The sequence below is a fragment of the Atheta coriaria genome, unplaced genomic scaffold (genome assembly GCF_025399875.1).
Source record: "Atheta coriaria isolate IRGN ID8LTWV9N9 unplaced genomic scaffold, Caltech_Dcor_3.1 hic_scaffold_4_pilon, whole genome shotgun sequence".
NCBI lineage: Eukaryota > Metazoa > Arthropoda > Insecta > Coleoptera > Staphylinidae > Dalotia > Dalotia coriaria.
The window spans coordinates 1,520,376-1,534,898 of NW_027045446.1; the positions used below are offsets into that span (position 1 = coordinate 1,520,376).

The 14,523-nt window shown below is 39.3% G+C and overlaps 2 protein-coding genes across 3 annotated transcripts; one reads left to right on the plus strand and one right to left on the minus strand.

The window, feature by feature from the left end:
* The first annotated feature begins 28 nt into the window (after positions 1 to 28).
* LOC135790428 (A disintegrin and metalloproteinase with thrombospondin motifs 12-like) lies at positions 29 to 7,151 on the plus strand. Of its 2 annotated transcripts, none has more exons than XM_065300636.1 (16): positions 29 to 166; positions 328 to 694; positions 940 to 1,269; positions 1,341 to 1,555; positions 2,506 to 2,655; positions 2,708 to 2,863; positions 2,936 to 3,176; positions 3,271 to 3,480; positions 3,584 to 3,689; positions 3,983 to 4,107; positions 4,161 to 4,281; positions 4,337 to 4,463; positions 4,615 to 4,735; positions 5,935 to 6,194; positions 6,358 to 6,640; positions 6,697 to 7,151. In XM_065300636.1, exons 2-16 carry the CDS (start codon positions 437 to 439, stop codon positions 7,084 to 7,086), a joined length of 3,093 nt encoding a protein of 1,030 aa, XP_065156708.1. In that variant the 5' UTR covers positions 29 to 166; positions 328 to 436; the 3' UTR covers positions 7,087 to 7,151. The 2 variants fall into 2 exon arrangements, with proteins under 2 accessions (XP_065156708.1, XP_065156707.1); XM_065300635.1 differs by having other exon boundaries at positions 87 to 166; positions 324 to 694; positions 2,717 to 2,863.
* A 7-nt stretch (positions 7,152 to 7,158) lies between these two features.
* LOC135790784 (A disintegrin and metalloproteinase with thrombospondin motifs 7-like) lies at positions 7,159 to 12,902 on the minus strand. Its single transcript, XM_065301059.1, has 16 exons — positions 12,407 to 12,902; positions 12,052 to 12,339; positions 11,908 to 11,997; positions 11,291 to 11,415; positions 10,868 to 11,014; positions 9,998 to 10,156; positions 9,797 to 9,941; positions 9,249 to 9,341; positions 8,949 to 9,158; positions 8,779 to 8,893; positions 8,594 to 8,718; positions 8,264 to 8,517; positions 8,088 to 8,202; positions 7,618 to 8,032; positions 7,374 to 7,525; positions 7,159 to 7,317 (listed from the first exon to the last, which is right to left on the minus strand). The coding sequence occupies exons 1-16, from the start codon at positions 12,854 to 12,856 to the stop codon at positions 7,159 to 7,161; spliced, it is 3,042 nt and encodes a 1,013-aa protein (XP_065157131.1). The 5' UTR covers positions 12,857 to 12,902.
* Positions 12,903 to 14,523: the final 1,621 nt, after the last annotated feature.

Genomic DNA, 14,523 nt, shown 5'->3' on the forward strand with positions numbered 1-14,523 from the left:
TACGCCCCGACCGCATCCAAGTACTTTAATGATTTCGGATGTAATTGGTGATTCAATCATTTGTGCGCGACGTCGTGAATTATTCAATTAGTGATGAGCGCAGCAACGCGCTCGCTGCTACTGGCTGTGCTCTTGGAGACGTTGTCGCCGGTGGTTTTATTAGAAGGTAAAATTGACGAGGGCCGGCACGATGCAATGCGCGACGAATCAAATTGATGCATTATTCATGCGTGTTGCTCAGCACGATGGTTAATGTATTCCCTTTGCCCGAAGGCGGTGAATTCTTTTCCGATACACTGATTCAATTATTTGTCTTTTGAAAGGCAGGTACACACGTGACGTCAGTGATTATCAATTGATTGTGCCGAGGAAGTTGACTCAAGATGGGAATTTTTTGACGTTTTCGCTGGTGCATTTCTATGCGCATCAGCCGAATATGTTGAAGAGGAGAAAAAAGCGGCAAATTGATGAATCACCGCTGGTGTCATACGGAGTTACTTTTGATGGGAAAAAACACCAAATGGATTTATGGCCGAATCATGCGTTCCTTTCACCGGCGGCCATTGTTGAAAAACGAGCGGCAAACGTGCGTCAAACAACATTTCAGAGGATTCGTAGAGATTTATGTCATTTTGTTGGTAAAATTAGAGGTATTGATGAGTCTAAAGTTGCTATTTCTACTTGTGATGGATTAGTAAGTATAAAATAATTTTTTTCTAAATTTTTTTGAAAAAAAGTAAAAAAATTTGTAAAAAATTGCAAAAAGTGAAAAAATATTTAAAAAATGGTCCATAATTTCAAAATTTTGGAAAAAATTTTTAAAAATATGTAAATCATAAAATTTTGTTAAAAAATATTCAAAAAACGATAAAATTTTGAATTTTTTTTCAAAAAATTTAAAATTTTAGCAAAATTATTCAAAATATGCAAAATTTTTAGGCTGGTTATATTAGCATAAATGGTAAAAGATACTTCATTGAGCCATTAAGTGAGCACACGCCGAATAAGCGCGGTCAACATTTGCACATGATCTACACAGAGAGATTACCATCGCATTTCAACGGCCCGCGATGCGGCACCAATGAAGATTGGACGGAAGCGTGGAAAAAACGACTGCGAGAGCAGGAAATAACCGAACATGATCAAGAGAAACGCGCGCTCGACTCGGTGCATCGATATCTCGAGACGCTCATCGTAGTTGATAAAAAGTTTTTACAACATCACAAAAACTCCGATTTCGAGACTTATATACTCACGATTATGAATATGGTAAGTGTAAACATTTAAAATTTAAATAAATCACAGATAAAAACGTTTGTTAAATCAGGGATTACGTTTAGGTATCTGATTATTATCATGATGCAAGCGCTGGTAATCAGATGGATGTTGTGGTTGTACGGATAATGTATTTAGAGAAAGAGGAGGACGAAATTGATCTGATAATCAACCAGGACTCGGATAAAACTCTCGAGAGTTTCTGCAAGTGGCAGCAGACGGTGAATCCGAAAGATGTCAAGAATCCAAATCATCATGATATAGCTGTGCTTTTAACTCGGTAAGCAAATCGAATTATTTTTTCAGAAAAAAATTTTTTTTGCAAAAAATTCTTATTTTTGAAAATTTTTTTTTGAGATTTTTTATGATATAAATAACAATTCTAATATTTACGAAAGAGAAAACATGAAATTATTAAAAATCATAAAAATCGGATGAGTAGTTTTTGAGTTATTCAAATTTTTCCAAAAAGTTCCAAATTTTGAAAACTGAATTTTGGAAATTTTAAAAATTTTAAAATGTATTTCGATACATACAAGAAAGAAAAGCCTAAATTACGAAGAATGGTAAAAATCGGACCAGCCGTTTTTAAGTTATCCACAAAACAAGAACCAAAATTTCGTCAGTTTTCACAAAAACAAGTTTTACTCATATACCTACAATTAAATATTGATCTTGCACAAATGAAATACACTGCACAAAGTCAAACAGTGAACTTAAACAACAACTCGCCAACATTCCCGACAATATAATAAACAATCATTAATAGTTGCACACGTATAAATAACGTAGATAACATGCGTATTGATTACGCAAACACAAACACAAAAGTTTTGACTAAGTGCACGGATAGCTTATATTACAAGTAGCTCAGCTCAATGATTATGACTCTGCGAGTGTCTCGAGAGTGTGTGCATATATAGTTTAATTTAACGCAATAGTACTCTCGACGCTATTGTGTTGTAAATGTTGTAATGCGCCGAGGCATTAGACTTGGGGAATGGCGGTACGTGCTCGAACGCAGTCGAGATAAGGAGCTTAATAATAATCAGCGCTCCGGCATCCGATCCGATTGCCAGCAATAACAACAAACGTGAAACGCGCATGCGCACACGCCTCACACACATTTCTTTGCATCAAATGCAAAAAAGGTAATAAATCACTTATTTACCTAACCTTGATAAAACAATTAGTTAATTTGCATTCACACGTGACCCAATTCTCCAACAGGTATGATCTGTGTGCGGACAACATGGCGAACTGTGGATTGATGGGACTGGCGTATGTTGCTGCAGCTTGCACTTCGGATAAACCTTGTGCGATCAACGAGGATGCGGGTCTTATTCTGGGCATTGTCGTCGCGCACGAAATCGGACACGTGTTAGTCCTGCGTGTCATTAATAATACATTTTCGTATTTTTATTTGCCGTAGTGATTGCAGGATGGGATGTTCGCACGATACGGAGGAGATTTCCGGTTGTAAAGCGCAAGCGGACGATCAGTCCTACTACGTGATGTCGCCGTACGTGCATCTGCACACCAACGTGTGGTCCACCTGTAGCAAAACGTTCATTACGACATTTTTTGAGTAAGTTTAATTTTACTTCCGGTTTTCCGGTTTTCGATTTTTTTGCGGGATACTATTTTTTGTGGGTGTTAGTAATGATTTAGGTGAATGCCTCAATGACGAGCCGGAAATATCTCTATATAAGGACAATAACATGCTGCCGGGGACGATATACGATGCGAAGTATCAATGTCAGATGGAATTCCCTGGCTCATCAGTCTGCAAAGTGAGCCCGGAAAAGTTCTGCGATCGCCTGCTGTGCCGCACCGAGCCCGGCACGTGCATGTCGAATGGAGAGCCACCCGTCGACGGAACGAAATGCGGCGAAAACAAAGTGAACACCCACACATTTATACTCCTCGGTGTTTTTTTTTTGCGTAAAAATAACCTAAAATAACCTCAATCTAATTTTATATGGAATTATTTAGTGGTGTTATAACCTCAAGTGTGTCGAAATTGGGGAACGACCGCAAGCGGTCAATGGCGGCTGGGGCGATTGGGGTAAATTCAGCGAATGTTCGCGCACCTGCGGCGGGGGCGTACAGATCTCAGCGCGGGAGTGCAACAACCCTCGGCCGCAGCATCGGGGACGCTATTGTCTCGGTGAACGAAAGAAAACAAAAATATGCAACACGCAGGCATGGAATAACCTACTTTTATACTTTTTCCACTTAGCAGCAGAAAACAAAAACGGGAGAAAAAAAAAGTTTTTTTTGTCATATCTTGGAATTTCTGTTGTAGTTATGTCCCGAAGGATCAACGCCTTTCCGGGCCGTTCAGTGTGCAAGCTACAACGACAAACCCTTTCAGGAAAAGTTGTATCATTGGAAGCCATATTTAAAAGAAGGTAACAAAAATAATTCAAAAAATGTTGGAAAAATTAAAAATTTGCGAAAAAAAGTTTTAAAAATTCAAAAAAATTGGAAAAAAAATTATAAAATAGGAAAAACTTTAAAAAATGTTCTGAAAATATAAAAATATGAAAAAAATGTTCAAAAAATACCAAAATTTGGCAAAAAATGTTTAGAAACTGTAAAATTTAGAAAAAAAAATTGAAAAAATTCAAAAAAAATTGGAAAAAAATTGAAAAAACACAAAAATTTAGAAAAAAAATCTAAATCCATTTTTTTTAAATTGCAGATGACACTTGTAGTTTATATTGCATAAATGATGATAACACTTATGTAAAATTAGCTCCCAGAGTCACAGATGGTACACCCTGTAAAGCAGGAACCAAAAACATGTGCATTTCTGGTACATGCAAGGTATTCCTTCTTCATAACCTCAAAACTTATAAACCTCCATTAAATCTTCTTAGGTTGTAGGTTGTGATTTTATAGTAGACTCAGATGCAGTTGAAGATGAGTGTGGAGTCTGTAAAGGTGATGGTACCGAGTGTAAAATTACCGAACACACCTTCCAAGGCACTACTGGACAAGGTACCCATCAATTTTTTTCTATTTTTAATTTTTTACTACATTATCTCCTTTGTAGGTTATGTAAAAGTAGCTGAAATCTTTCGTGGCTCACGAAACGTCCTCATCGAAGAGTTAAAACCCTCAGCGAACACGATAGCCATCACCGGACCGGATGAGAAACACTATTACCTCAATGGCGACTTGTAAGACACAGCAAACTCATTGCTTCCGGTTTTTTCTGTTTTCCCTCTGTGTGTGCTTGTAGTGTTTGCTTAAATTTTACGACATCATCGAAAAGCGCTTTCTGCGGCAAGCATAATTGATTCGTCTCGATGGCAAATCGATATGTTTCAGCACTGAACAACCGGACGGCGTACGCGAAATGGGCGGCGTCGAAGGCATCTACTCACATCCGGCGCCCAACCAGGAGATGCTGATCATTCACGGCCCGCTCAAGGAGAACATTGTGTTCTTTGTAAGTTCCTCTCTCGGTTACAATTCCGACGCGCGTCGCCGCTTTGAATTCATTGCGAACAGCGGAACAGCGCGCCAGTTGTGTGTTTGGTTTCCGGTTACAACCACTGCTACATCGCAATTGTAATTACAAAATCAGCACAAAAACTTGGACACTTCCGGTTTGAAATATTTTTACGAATCTGGGTGATTTTAATCACTACGCGTGGTTTTCCGGTTTTCCGGTTTTTGGCGAATAGTGGAGCTGGACGCATCTGCGGTAATTTAATGCGTTTAGCAATGGCGTACGGGAAAATGTCGGAATATGAGCGCAACAAAGCGCCCGCTGGATAAATTATGTATGAACGTTTTGGTTCGTACCGAAAATGCAAAGCTGCGATGAATAAGACGTTGCATACAACTCGGAAATGTTCAAAAAGTGTGTAAAAAACTACAATACACCATGTCCACAAACAGAAAAAACCGGAAATGAATATAAAACACCAAAATTTTAGCATTGAAACACACAGTATACGCGATTGTAAGCAAAATATACAAAAACTAAACAAGACAAAGAAGGGATGAGCCTGGGGAAAATAAATTTTTCCGGCACCCGCACAACCGAAGGTGCATGAGCATCGCGCGCGCGCTTGGCTTTAATACCTACATCCGGGAAGCAGGAATACTTACACTCACACTCACACTCTCTCTCTTTTTACTTGGTCTGCATATCAAATGGCAATTTGATTTCCGCGATTCTTTTTTCTTTTTCGCTTCGATCACATAAAATCAAAATCAAATGCGATCAAGTTATCACGAGATTCTGCAACACAAGCACAAGTTTAAAACTAGAATAGAAAAGAGGTAAAAAGTAGTTGGTGTAAGTAGAAGTTGTTGAATCGTGATGTTGGCGAAACAAATCTAAACTACTTTGGGTTTAAAACGTTCTGCTGGAAGACACATGGCTTTCTATTGTTGACTTTTTAATGGAATCTGTTGTTTAAATTTACGTCTTTGAAGCGTTAACTTAAAACACTTTATTTTTACAAAAAATTTTAGGAATTTTTGAAAATTTGCAAAAAAAAATTTTTAAACTTAAAAACTTTTTCTCAAAAAAATTAGTGGAGATTAAAAAAATTCAAAAAAAATTTTTTTCTAAAATTTTTGGGGTTTTTGAAAATTTACAGATTTTTTTTTTCTAAATATTTTTCTTTACTTTAGGTGACATTTTATGCGAATGAAAACGTTGGATATCGGTACAAGTACGCCGAGCCTTCCGCCAAGTCCAACTACCAACCAAGCTATCATTGGGAGTTTGTCGATTGGGGTGAATGTTCCGCACGATGTGCGGGTGGTGTAGAAACCTCGGAAGCAAAGTGCATCGAGGAAAAGTCTGGTTTGGTAGCGTCGTCGTTCTGCCAGGCGACTGACAAGCCGCCGGCAAAGACGCGCAAATGCAACGAGCAACCCTGTCGAACCAAGTACGCTCGAAGTATATTCATTTACACTCGTATCCATTATCCATGAGCAGGAGCATTTCCTCCAACCCTTGACATTTTAATGAAAAAGTCGCTGCTTTTTTATTCCCTTTATTTTCTCCTCTTTTTATTTACTTGGAGTGCTCACAACAAAAATTTAATGCAGATGGCGAGTGGGTAAATGGGGCAAGTGCATGGCGTGCAAGAATGTTTCCGGCATCCGGACGAGGGAGGTGGAATGTGTCAGCGAGGCGCACAAAGCGGGGGCCGACGATACGCTCGAAGAGGATTCGGCATGCAGCGAGAAGAAACCCGGGACGAAGGAGTTGTGCAATGCGCCGAATCCCTGTCAAAAACGTCAAAATTCCAAAATTGATCAAGATCTCACACCGGAAATGATGAGGCAGGTTTGGTTGCAGTCATGGGATGCCCCGATAGTTGACCCAAAAGTATTTTTCTTATTTTTTCTAAAAAACAATTAAATCTTAACTCCCCACCCTTAAAGTTACCAGATTTCCTGTCCAACATCAAAAACCCTAATAAACTCCGTCGGGAAATGAAAAAATATCCCAAAATAGACAAAAACACCTGCATTGACCCCAACTTTGATAAAAACACTAAAGACGGTAACAAGAAACAAGAAGCCAAAGACAAACTCAAAGTGGGAACCATAGCTAAAGATCCCAGAGACCCTGAACAAGCTAACCTCATCCAAATACCCTTGAGACAGTCCCATAATGATATCAACCTAACAGATGAAGCCTTTGAGGAAATGGGTGATAAATTGCCTGATACCCTTGATGAACAACATGCAAAAATCCTAAAAGGAGAGGAAGCTGTCAATTTCCTGACCAATCTGGAACACTGTAATGTCACCCATGAAGAAAGCACCTGATGACCCTTTGATGACCCTTAATCTAGTATATTTATTTATAACTTTGTATATCTTATTATAAGTAAACCCTGATCAAATCTTTGTCTTGTTGTTCGAGAAGTCATGCTGCATGGTATTCAGGAACTTCAAAGCATCTTTTCCGGTATATTCATATCTAGTCTCATTGGAGTTCTTGGGATGTGATAAACCCTGCGGGTACTTCCCATTTTCCAGTTCGGTGTGTATTGTTAACTTGGCATGTTTAAAATTGATAAAATCGACAACTGTTTTATTTTGGGTGTGGTCACAGTGGGCATTGGAGTGGAGGTTGTGGAAACGTCCATTCCAAATGGGTCATACTCTTCGGTGATGGTTGTGTTAGGATTAATAGTGGTAGTGTTACTTTCTGTTATACAAGTTGTACTTTGAGTTGTATTACCAGTGTTACCAGATCCATCTACTGGAGTGTTAGTAGTAATAGTAGTGGTGGGGGTAGAAGTAGATGTATCATTAGTACTAGTAGTACTATTATCATCTCGTTTATCCCTTTACAAGAACAACTCTCAGATGTTTTGGGTTTGTTGTTAGCACAAAAACTGTCAGCGATGATATCAAGTTCCCCTTCACCAGTCCCAACAGGTCTGTAGCATTTTACTATCCGGGTGCGGGTACCAGTTGGACAGTGTTCACAATCCCCGAATTCGCCTACAAACCATCTTGGGATACAAGGAGCTATTTCACAAGGTCTCGTCTGGTCCTTTAACCTTAGTTGGTTTTTACAAAAACTTTCATCTACCAATCCTGATATTTTTTCAACACATTTAGGAACACTTGTTTGCAACCCAGGACCACATTCTGTGGAACAAGAGGACCAATCGAGATAATCCCAACTAAAAGAGGTAGAACGGTTTTTTGCACTTGGAAGACCATAAGTGTATCTTAAAGTGGAATTTTGTTGCACATTTGCCTAAAAATTTGAAAAAAAAATTAAAAACTATCAAACTTGGGTTCTAGTCTTATACCCATATTGATATGACCTCATTCAAAGGTCCCATTATACTGATTGCTTCCTGTTTGGTCCGGATCATCCCTACCCAAGCATTGGAACCATGTACATTATACATCCCTAACATATCCCTAAGAAAAAATATATTCTGTAAACTTAAGGGATGTTTTTTTAAGGGGTTGTTATTTTTACCCGTCGATGTAGATACTCCTGCCCGAGTTGTCGCGCACCTGGATGCGCGTTTCCGACGGCAGCATCTCCTCGATCTTGACGTTGACGGCGCCGGCGGGGATCGTCATGATTTGCTTCTCAGCCGCCGCCACCATCCCGACACAAAACATCGCCTTCTCCCCACGTACGACATCGCACGAGGTGCCGTCACCCCTGCACACCCCGCATCTGTCCTCCACGGCGTTGGATTGCAAATCAAGATCGCATGGGATTTCCTTGACATTTATTAGATGTATGAATATACTTAACGCGCTGAGGATATACAGAGTGTTGCAGAAACAGGACTCATACTTTACATAATCCGTTGATGCATATGTCACGAATTCCGCGATAACACGTTGTCCCATCAATCACGCGAGGCCTAAGGGATGCTATATTACCATCCTCGCTCACGCAGTACAAGGCGCAAGGGTTTTCTAAACCGGAAACAAAATATTTTTAAAAATTTATGAAAAAATAAAAAAAATAATCAGTACCGTCGTGTATGGGATAACTTTTCCACTGATGAACCTTTCCGTCACCTGGGTATAACCAGGAATTAAATTCCGAACATTGGATGTCTCTAAAGTTTGGGGCATCAGGATCACAGGGCTAAAAATTTTTTTTTTTCAAAAATTTTTCAAAAAATTTAAAAATAGAAAAATACTTCTGTGGTGCAAATTTTATATCGGATATTATCCCCATCGCAAAACTTCCCTCCGTATTTCGGTGCTGGGTTGTTACAGAACCTCATTTGACTAGCAACCCCCGATCCGCAGGTCCGAGTGCATTCACTCCAGTCGGACCAGTTGCTCCATTGACCATGGATTGCATTAGGACGTTCGCCTACTTCAACGCAGTCACTGTGAAAACACCACTGAAGCAAAAAAAAAATACCGGTTTATTTGAGATTATGCTAAAAGAGGGCAAAAGCGGGTATAGGATGTGTAAGATGAAGTGGTTGTACCCGTTTCTCGCCGCATGACGTGCCTTCCGCCGGACGTGTGTGCGTCTCGATACACCCTTTGTCCTCTACGTAGCATATCAAGTTATCGCATTCCTGTGAATAACAAAGTGGTGAGGTTAGAGTAAAAATGCTTTTGATGTGTCAGTCAAGGGTCTCAATTGAAATTTTTGCCGCAGTCGCATAAATCCGCAAGAAAATATAAACTAATTTGCTTCAATTTCATCCGAGGGGTTGAAATTTTCGGTTGAATTTATCTTGTACTGCAAAGTTTCAATTTGCCGCCCCAGCCGCCTCCACAGCCGCATGTCGGCCTGCATTTGTGGGAACGCGCAAAGCGACGCGGATAATTTAAGTGGCATTTAGTTTAATGTGCATCGTTAAAACTGAATAAAGGCGTCGTCCATTTTATTGCATTACTCTTCCGGAAATAGAAACGCCGCCATCGCCATCGCCCCACTGTCTTTTACTTCCGTTTCTTAAACCTCGTTTCGTAAAGATTTAAAATCGATTCGAATTCATTCGGAAATCTTTTAAATAAAATTACTTACAACGCCTGTCATGCAGAGAGCAGCATTAGGACCAAAAATTTCCCGGCATTGATGGTCGCCATCATACATGACGCCCGGAAGTTCGTCGGCCATGACAAAACTGTGCTCGGTGGGCGCGTCGAATAAACACGAACCAAGACCATTACTAAACTGAAACAGTTTACTCAAGTTTGATGGCAATTTCGAAGAATATACTCTTACTCAATAAAGTGCTTAAGTCGCTCATGACTGCAGTTGGACCATTCTACAATGGCGTCGGTTATATGTGGACTCATTACTGTTGATCTCATTTCGTCATCGAGGTGGTGCAGATCGGAAAGGTCGATTTTTGCTGAGCTTTCGTCATGTATCAGACTTAAACTAAGTAAAAACATTAATAATTCAGGACCTATTGGACCGATTTTTATGATTTTTTGGTTACTAGATTCAGAATTTCTTAAGTTTTAGAATAATTTTGATTTAAATTTTGAAACTTTTTTTTTCGCTAAAAATTTTGCAAAAAACTTTTTTTTACAAAATTTTTCTATTTTTGCGAAAAATTATTTTTCTAAAGATAAAATTTTGTTATAATTTAATTAAAAATTGTATTTACTAATTAAGGTAGTGGTTTTTGTTATATGAGATGTTTTTTGTAATTTTTGAAAATTTTGGGTAATTTCACGTGAATGCAGAACGCATTGAAACGAACAAACAGTGCAGCCGTGCGCACATGCAGGGTTTCATGGCCGTTGAGTCCAACAAAGCAAACGTTATTATTATATCGACGAAGCGTTCCGCATCGCCCCGCATTGCATTTTCGGGCGAGTCGGTATCGTTCGCGCCCGACCAAGTGAAATAGTTGGCATGGTGGAGGCGCCTGCTGGCCCGCTGCGCAAACTGTGGCGAAATGCCGAAAACCAACAACGCGTGTTGCAAAACATCAAGCATGTAACCACCCCACCCACACACACACACATACGCCACAGCGTAGTGATTGTAGTTTTGAGGTTTTGCGCGTTACAACCGGGCGAAAGAAGATCGTTAGCGTACCCAAAAATAGTGTGCGTGTTGCAAACACTTTGTCTCACTTACGTATGGCCGATTTCGTGCGCGATCGTGTGGCCCAAAAGCAGACCACTATCTTGAGCGATGACGGCTTGGTTTTCCGGGTCGCACATCCCGCCGAATCTTGCCGCCCCCATGAAACCGCATGTCTTGTCATTGCCGCAGATGTCAATCCTGAAAAGTTGCAAAACTAATTTAACTGTCATTTTAACAGTCCGCTGGTAATAAAATCTAAACTAAATCAAATTTGATTGCTGGGTCAGCATGGAACAATCAGCGACCAAATTTGCGCAAACCACACATACGCGTGCAATGAACTAAATATTCTCCACTGAATATTAGTGGAGTCCTGATGATTGCAAACCAAATTTCACCAACAAATTATTCTAATTTTCTATTTTCATAAAAGCCGGAAAACCGGAAATGTGTACTCATCATCATTAAACTAACCTTGTTAACAACACAGCCATATCGTGATGATTCGGATGAGTGTCCTCCCTGGGATTAATCCGCTTTTGCCACAACCGGAAGTAACGCATGGATTTTTCGATATTGTGATTCATAGCGATATTCATCTGGAAATTGCATTAGGGCAATAATTTATGTTTACACTGTTTGAAAATTTTGCACCATCAACATTTCTCTAAGCTTTAAGCTCTCCAAACCGGAATTTTCCTACCAGCGAAAAAGAAAGAGAGAGATAGAAATAAACTCTTCAATTCTTTGTCGATTCTTTGTCGACATCGATGTGCAGCGCAAAAAATTAATAGAATTTCATGGCGTAGCAAACGAAAAGATGAAAAATGTATTCGGTGTGTTGATTCTTCTCCGGACCACAAAAAACAACACGGAAAAAAAACACGAGCTATAAATTAGTTTCAAAACGATCGATAAATTCATTGTGTCCATCAACGCCATCTAGTTTTTATACTACGTATAAAATAAACTTGGATCTAAATGTAATTGGTTTACTAAAAGTAATTTATCAATCGTAAAATCCCGCCAAACAAAAAATAAACTAAAAAAAAAGAAAATAAATGTAAACCGGAAGTGCACCATCATAATACCTCGTGATCTTCGACCTCTAGTCGGATCAATCGAACGATAGCCAGATTGATGTTAACGCCCAATGTCGAATCGTGGAATAAATCGTGAGCCTGAAATAAAAAACAATTTTTTTTTGTGCTAAAAAATTTTTTTTTTAAATTTACCATATTAAACACTGTCAAAACGTAGTTCTCAATATCAATATCCTTGTGATGACGTAGTAGAGACTGATCTAGGACTACCAGCGTTTCGATGTTCAGCTCACTGGTCGTGTCTGCCAGATGCGCTTGGCGCTTCCGCTTCCGGTCGACCTTTGGCACGCTCGTCGCGCAAAATAAATTCCTTTTCGCGTCCTGGTACAACACATGAGCGTGCGGCGTATCCTTCGAGTGATCCTTCTTAAATCTCGGCTCGATCATGAATAATCCTTTTCCAGTTTGGAGGTAGCCTGACTTTTAGAAATATTTTTCACATTTTTTGACATTTTTCCGGTCGCGAAAATGCAAAAATCTTACTCACCACACCATTACAGGTGGACAACGCAGCCCGTGTCCTTGGATGACCTCTAATCCTACCAGTATAATGACATCTGCGGTTAATTTTTGCATCCGGAAGTTGTAGATGACTTTTCCGGGGGTGTTTAAAAGTTTCAATAATCATCCCAGGACTAAATAATTTTCTTGATGGTCGTAGATGAATGTGATGATTACGTCCTTGAATTGGTATCATTAAATGCATTTCCGGGTCTGGTTCATCTTTATTTTCGTTATAGTGGTGTTTCATGGCGTAGGTTAGGTGTTCTGAATGGGCATTTACTCGCTTCGGGAAAACAATTTCGTAATTTTTCTCTTTGTACACATACGGGGTTTTCACAGGACCAATTGTTTTGTTAATATAAAATTTTTCCGGGTGTGTATGCACTGCAGACATTACTAACCAGGCGATGATGTAAATATAAAGATAAAACATGAATAAAAACCACACTACTGTTATTCGGAATTACATTGATGTGACATTTTATTTGACACTGACACAAAACAATTTTTTCAATTTTTTTCCGCGCGGGAAAAAAGTCGTAAAGTGCGCGAATTTTAAGTATTATGTATCGCCCGAAGTTTATTGCGTCCCTCACAGCCGTAAAGACGCGAACGAGATGACTCGACGGTGGGCCTAAGTAACTTTCAGTGTCGGGGGCGGCAGTGGACCGCCAACCGGGTTCACAGCATGCTCACAGCACTTCGACATTCCGATATCGATAATGACGTTATAAGACGTCGAAAACAACCCTGGGAGTGTGAGGAAAAAGAGAAGTAAAGAATCCGGGGGCGGCGGAGGCGGCACTCTTTATTTACAACGTAATATAATAAAGAAACACGCCGAAAAGTATCATAAATTGAAACAAATCGAATAAAAATAAATTTATTTCGATTCCAAGTTAATTTTGTTTCACATTTTGTTACTACACATTAAATCTAATCAATTGCACGTCACGCATCTCAGCAACAAAACACTTGACAAGCACATAGCTCTTAACGAACACTTCACCCCTTCAATATGTGTTGCGCTGCGCCCCGTGATCCGTTACAATGTTGATGTTGACATTGTACACAGAATTAACGGTCGTGTTCACATGCAGGTTAAATTCGTTAGGGGCGGTTCGGCGGGCGGGAATAGTATGTGTTGTGCTAAAATAACAATAACACCCCGACTGGATATTGCACATAAATATAAAACAAAACAAACTTAAAGTGTGTTGATGAGATTTTGATCTCTACGATGCAAACACACTTAGAGATGACCTAGCAAAGGCACGTTCATGTATGTTACGCAATAACTCAAGAATGGATGGATGGATTTTTATTATTTTTAGGTTTTTATGTTTATAATTAATTAGAATAGAATAATGAGTAATAATATTTTTAAAAAGTTTGAAAAAAAATATTTTAGAAGCATTTTTAGTGAAAATTTGAGGAATTTGTGATGAAATTTTAGTTTTGAGGATTATTTATTAATAAGCGGATATAAATAATTTAATAATAATTTAGTGTAGTTGTTGGAAAGTGGTTTTATGTGGAAAAACACTCAAAACTCAAGCGGTGCTTGAAAATAATCGTTATACGGCCGAAAATAGCAATTTCCCACCCTGTGCAATAATCATTTTACCTTATGTGTGGCCCGAGTGCAAATTACACAAACACAAATTGTTTACCCACCATACACGTGCCGTACACACAAATTACATGAGCTAATAGTAATTTTTGTTTGATAGTTGTGTGGAGGCGCCGGGCATTAATCGAACGCGGAATTTGGGGCAGGCACAAATTCATTTAAATGACGGCCGAGCCTCCGCCAACGAGTCTCTCGAGTCTCTCGCAGAAGGGGTGGAGAGAATGAGAACGCTCTCAATGTTATAATAATACCGTCGGCGGCGCCTTATCGCGAAATTAAATTTCACCCTCGAGTGAATTTGCATTGAAATTTCCCGAACCATTACATCGCCGATTAAGATAACATGTCAATGAGAGAAAGGAAGATTAATATATTACTCAACCCTTTTTAGGCTACACACTAGTGCGGTGTTGGATATTTTTTATTATCATTAAATTTCGCCGCCCCCGGGGGTTATTATATGATTA

Coding starts and splice junctions, on each gene's coding strand:
- LOC135790784 (XM_065301059.1), bottom strand. CDS start 12,856: ATGTTTTATCTTTATATTTACATCATCGCCTGGTTAGTAATGTCTGCA. Junction 8,894..8,948: donor ATAAAATTTGCACCACAGAA/GTATTTTTCTAT, acceptor AAAAATTTTTAG/CCCTGTGATCCTGATGCCCC. Junction 7,318..7,373: donor CCTCCACTCCAATGCCCACT/GTGACCACACCC, acceptor AAACATGCCAAG/TTAACAATACACACCGAACT.
- LOC135790428 (XM_065300635.1), top strand. CDS start 94: ATGAGCGCAGCAACGCGCTCGCTGCTACTGGCTGTGCTCTTGGAGACG. Junction 4,108..4,160: donor GCATTTCTGGTACATGCAAG/GTATTCCTTCTT, acceptor AAATCTTCTTAG/GTTGTAGGTTGTGATTTTAT. Junction 6,641..6,696: donor CCCCGATAGTTGACCCAAAA/GTATTTTTCTTA, acceptor CCACCCTTAAAG/TTACCAGATTTCCTGTCCAA.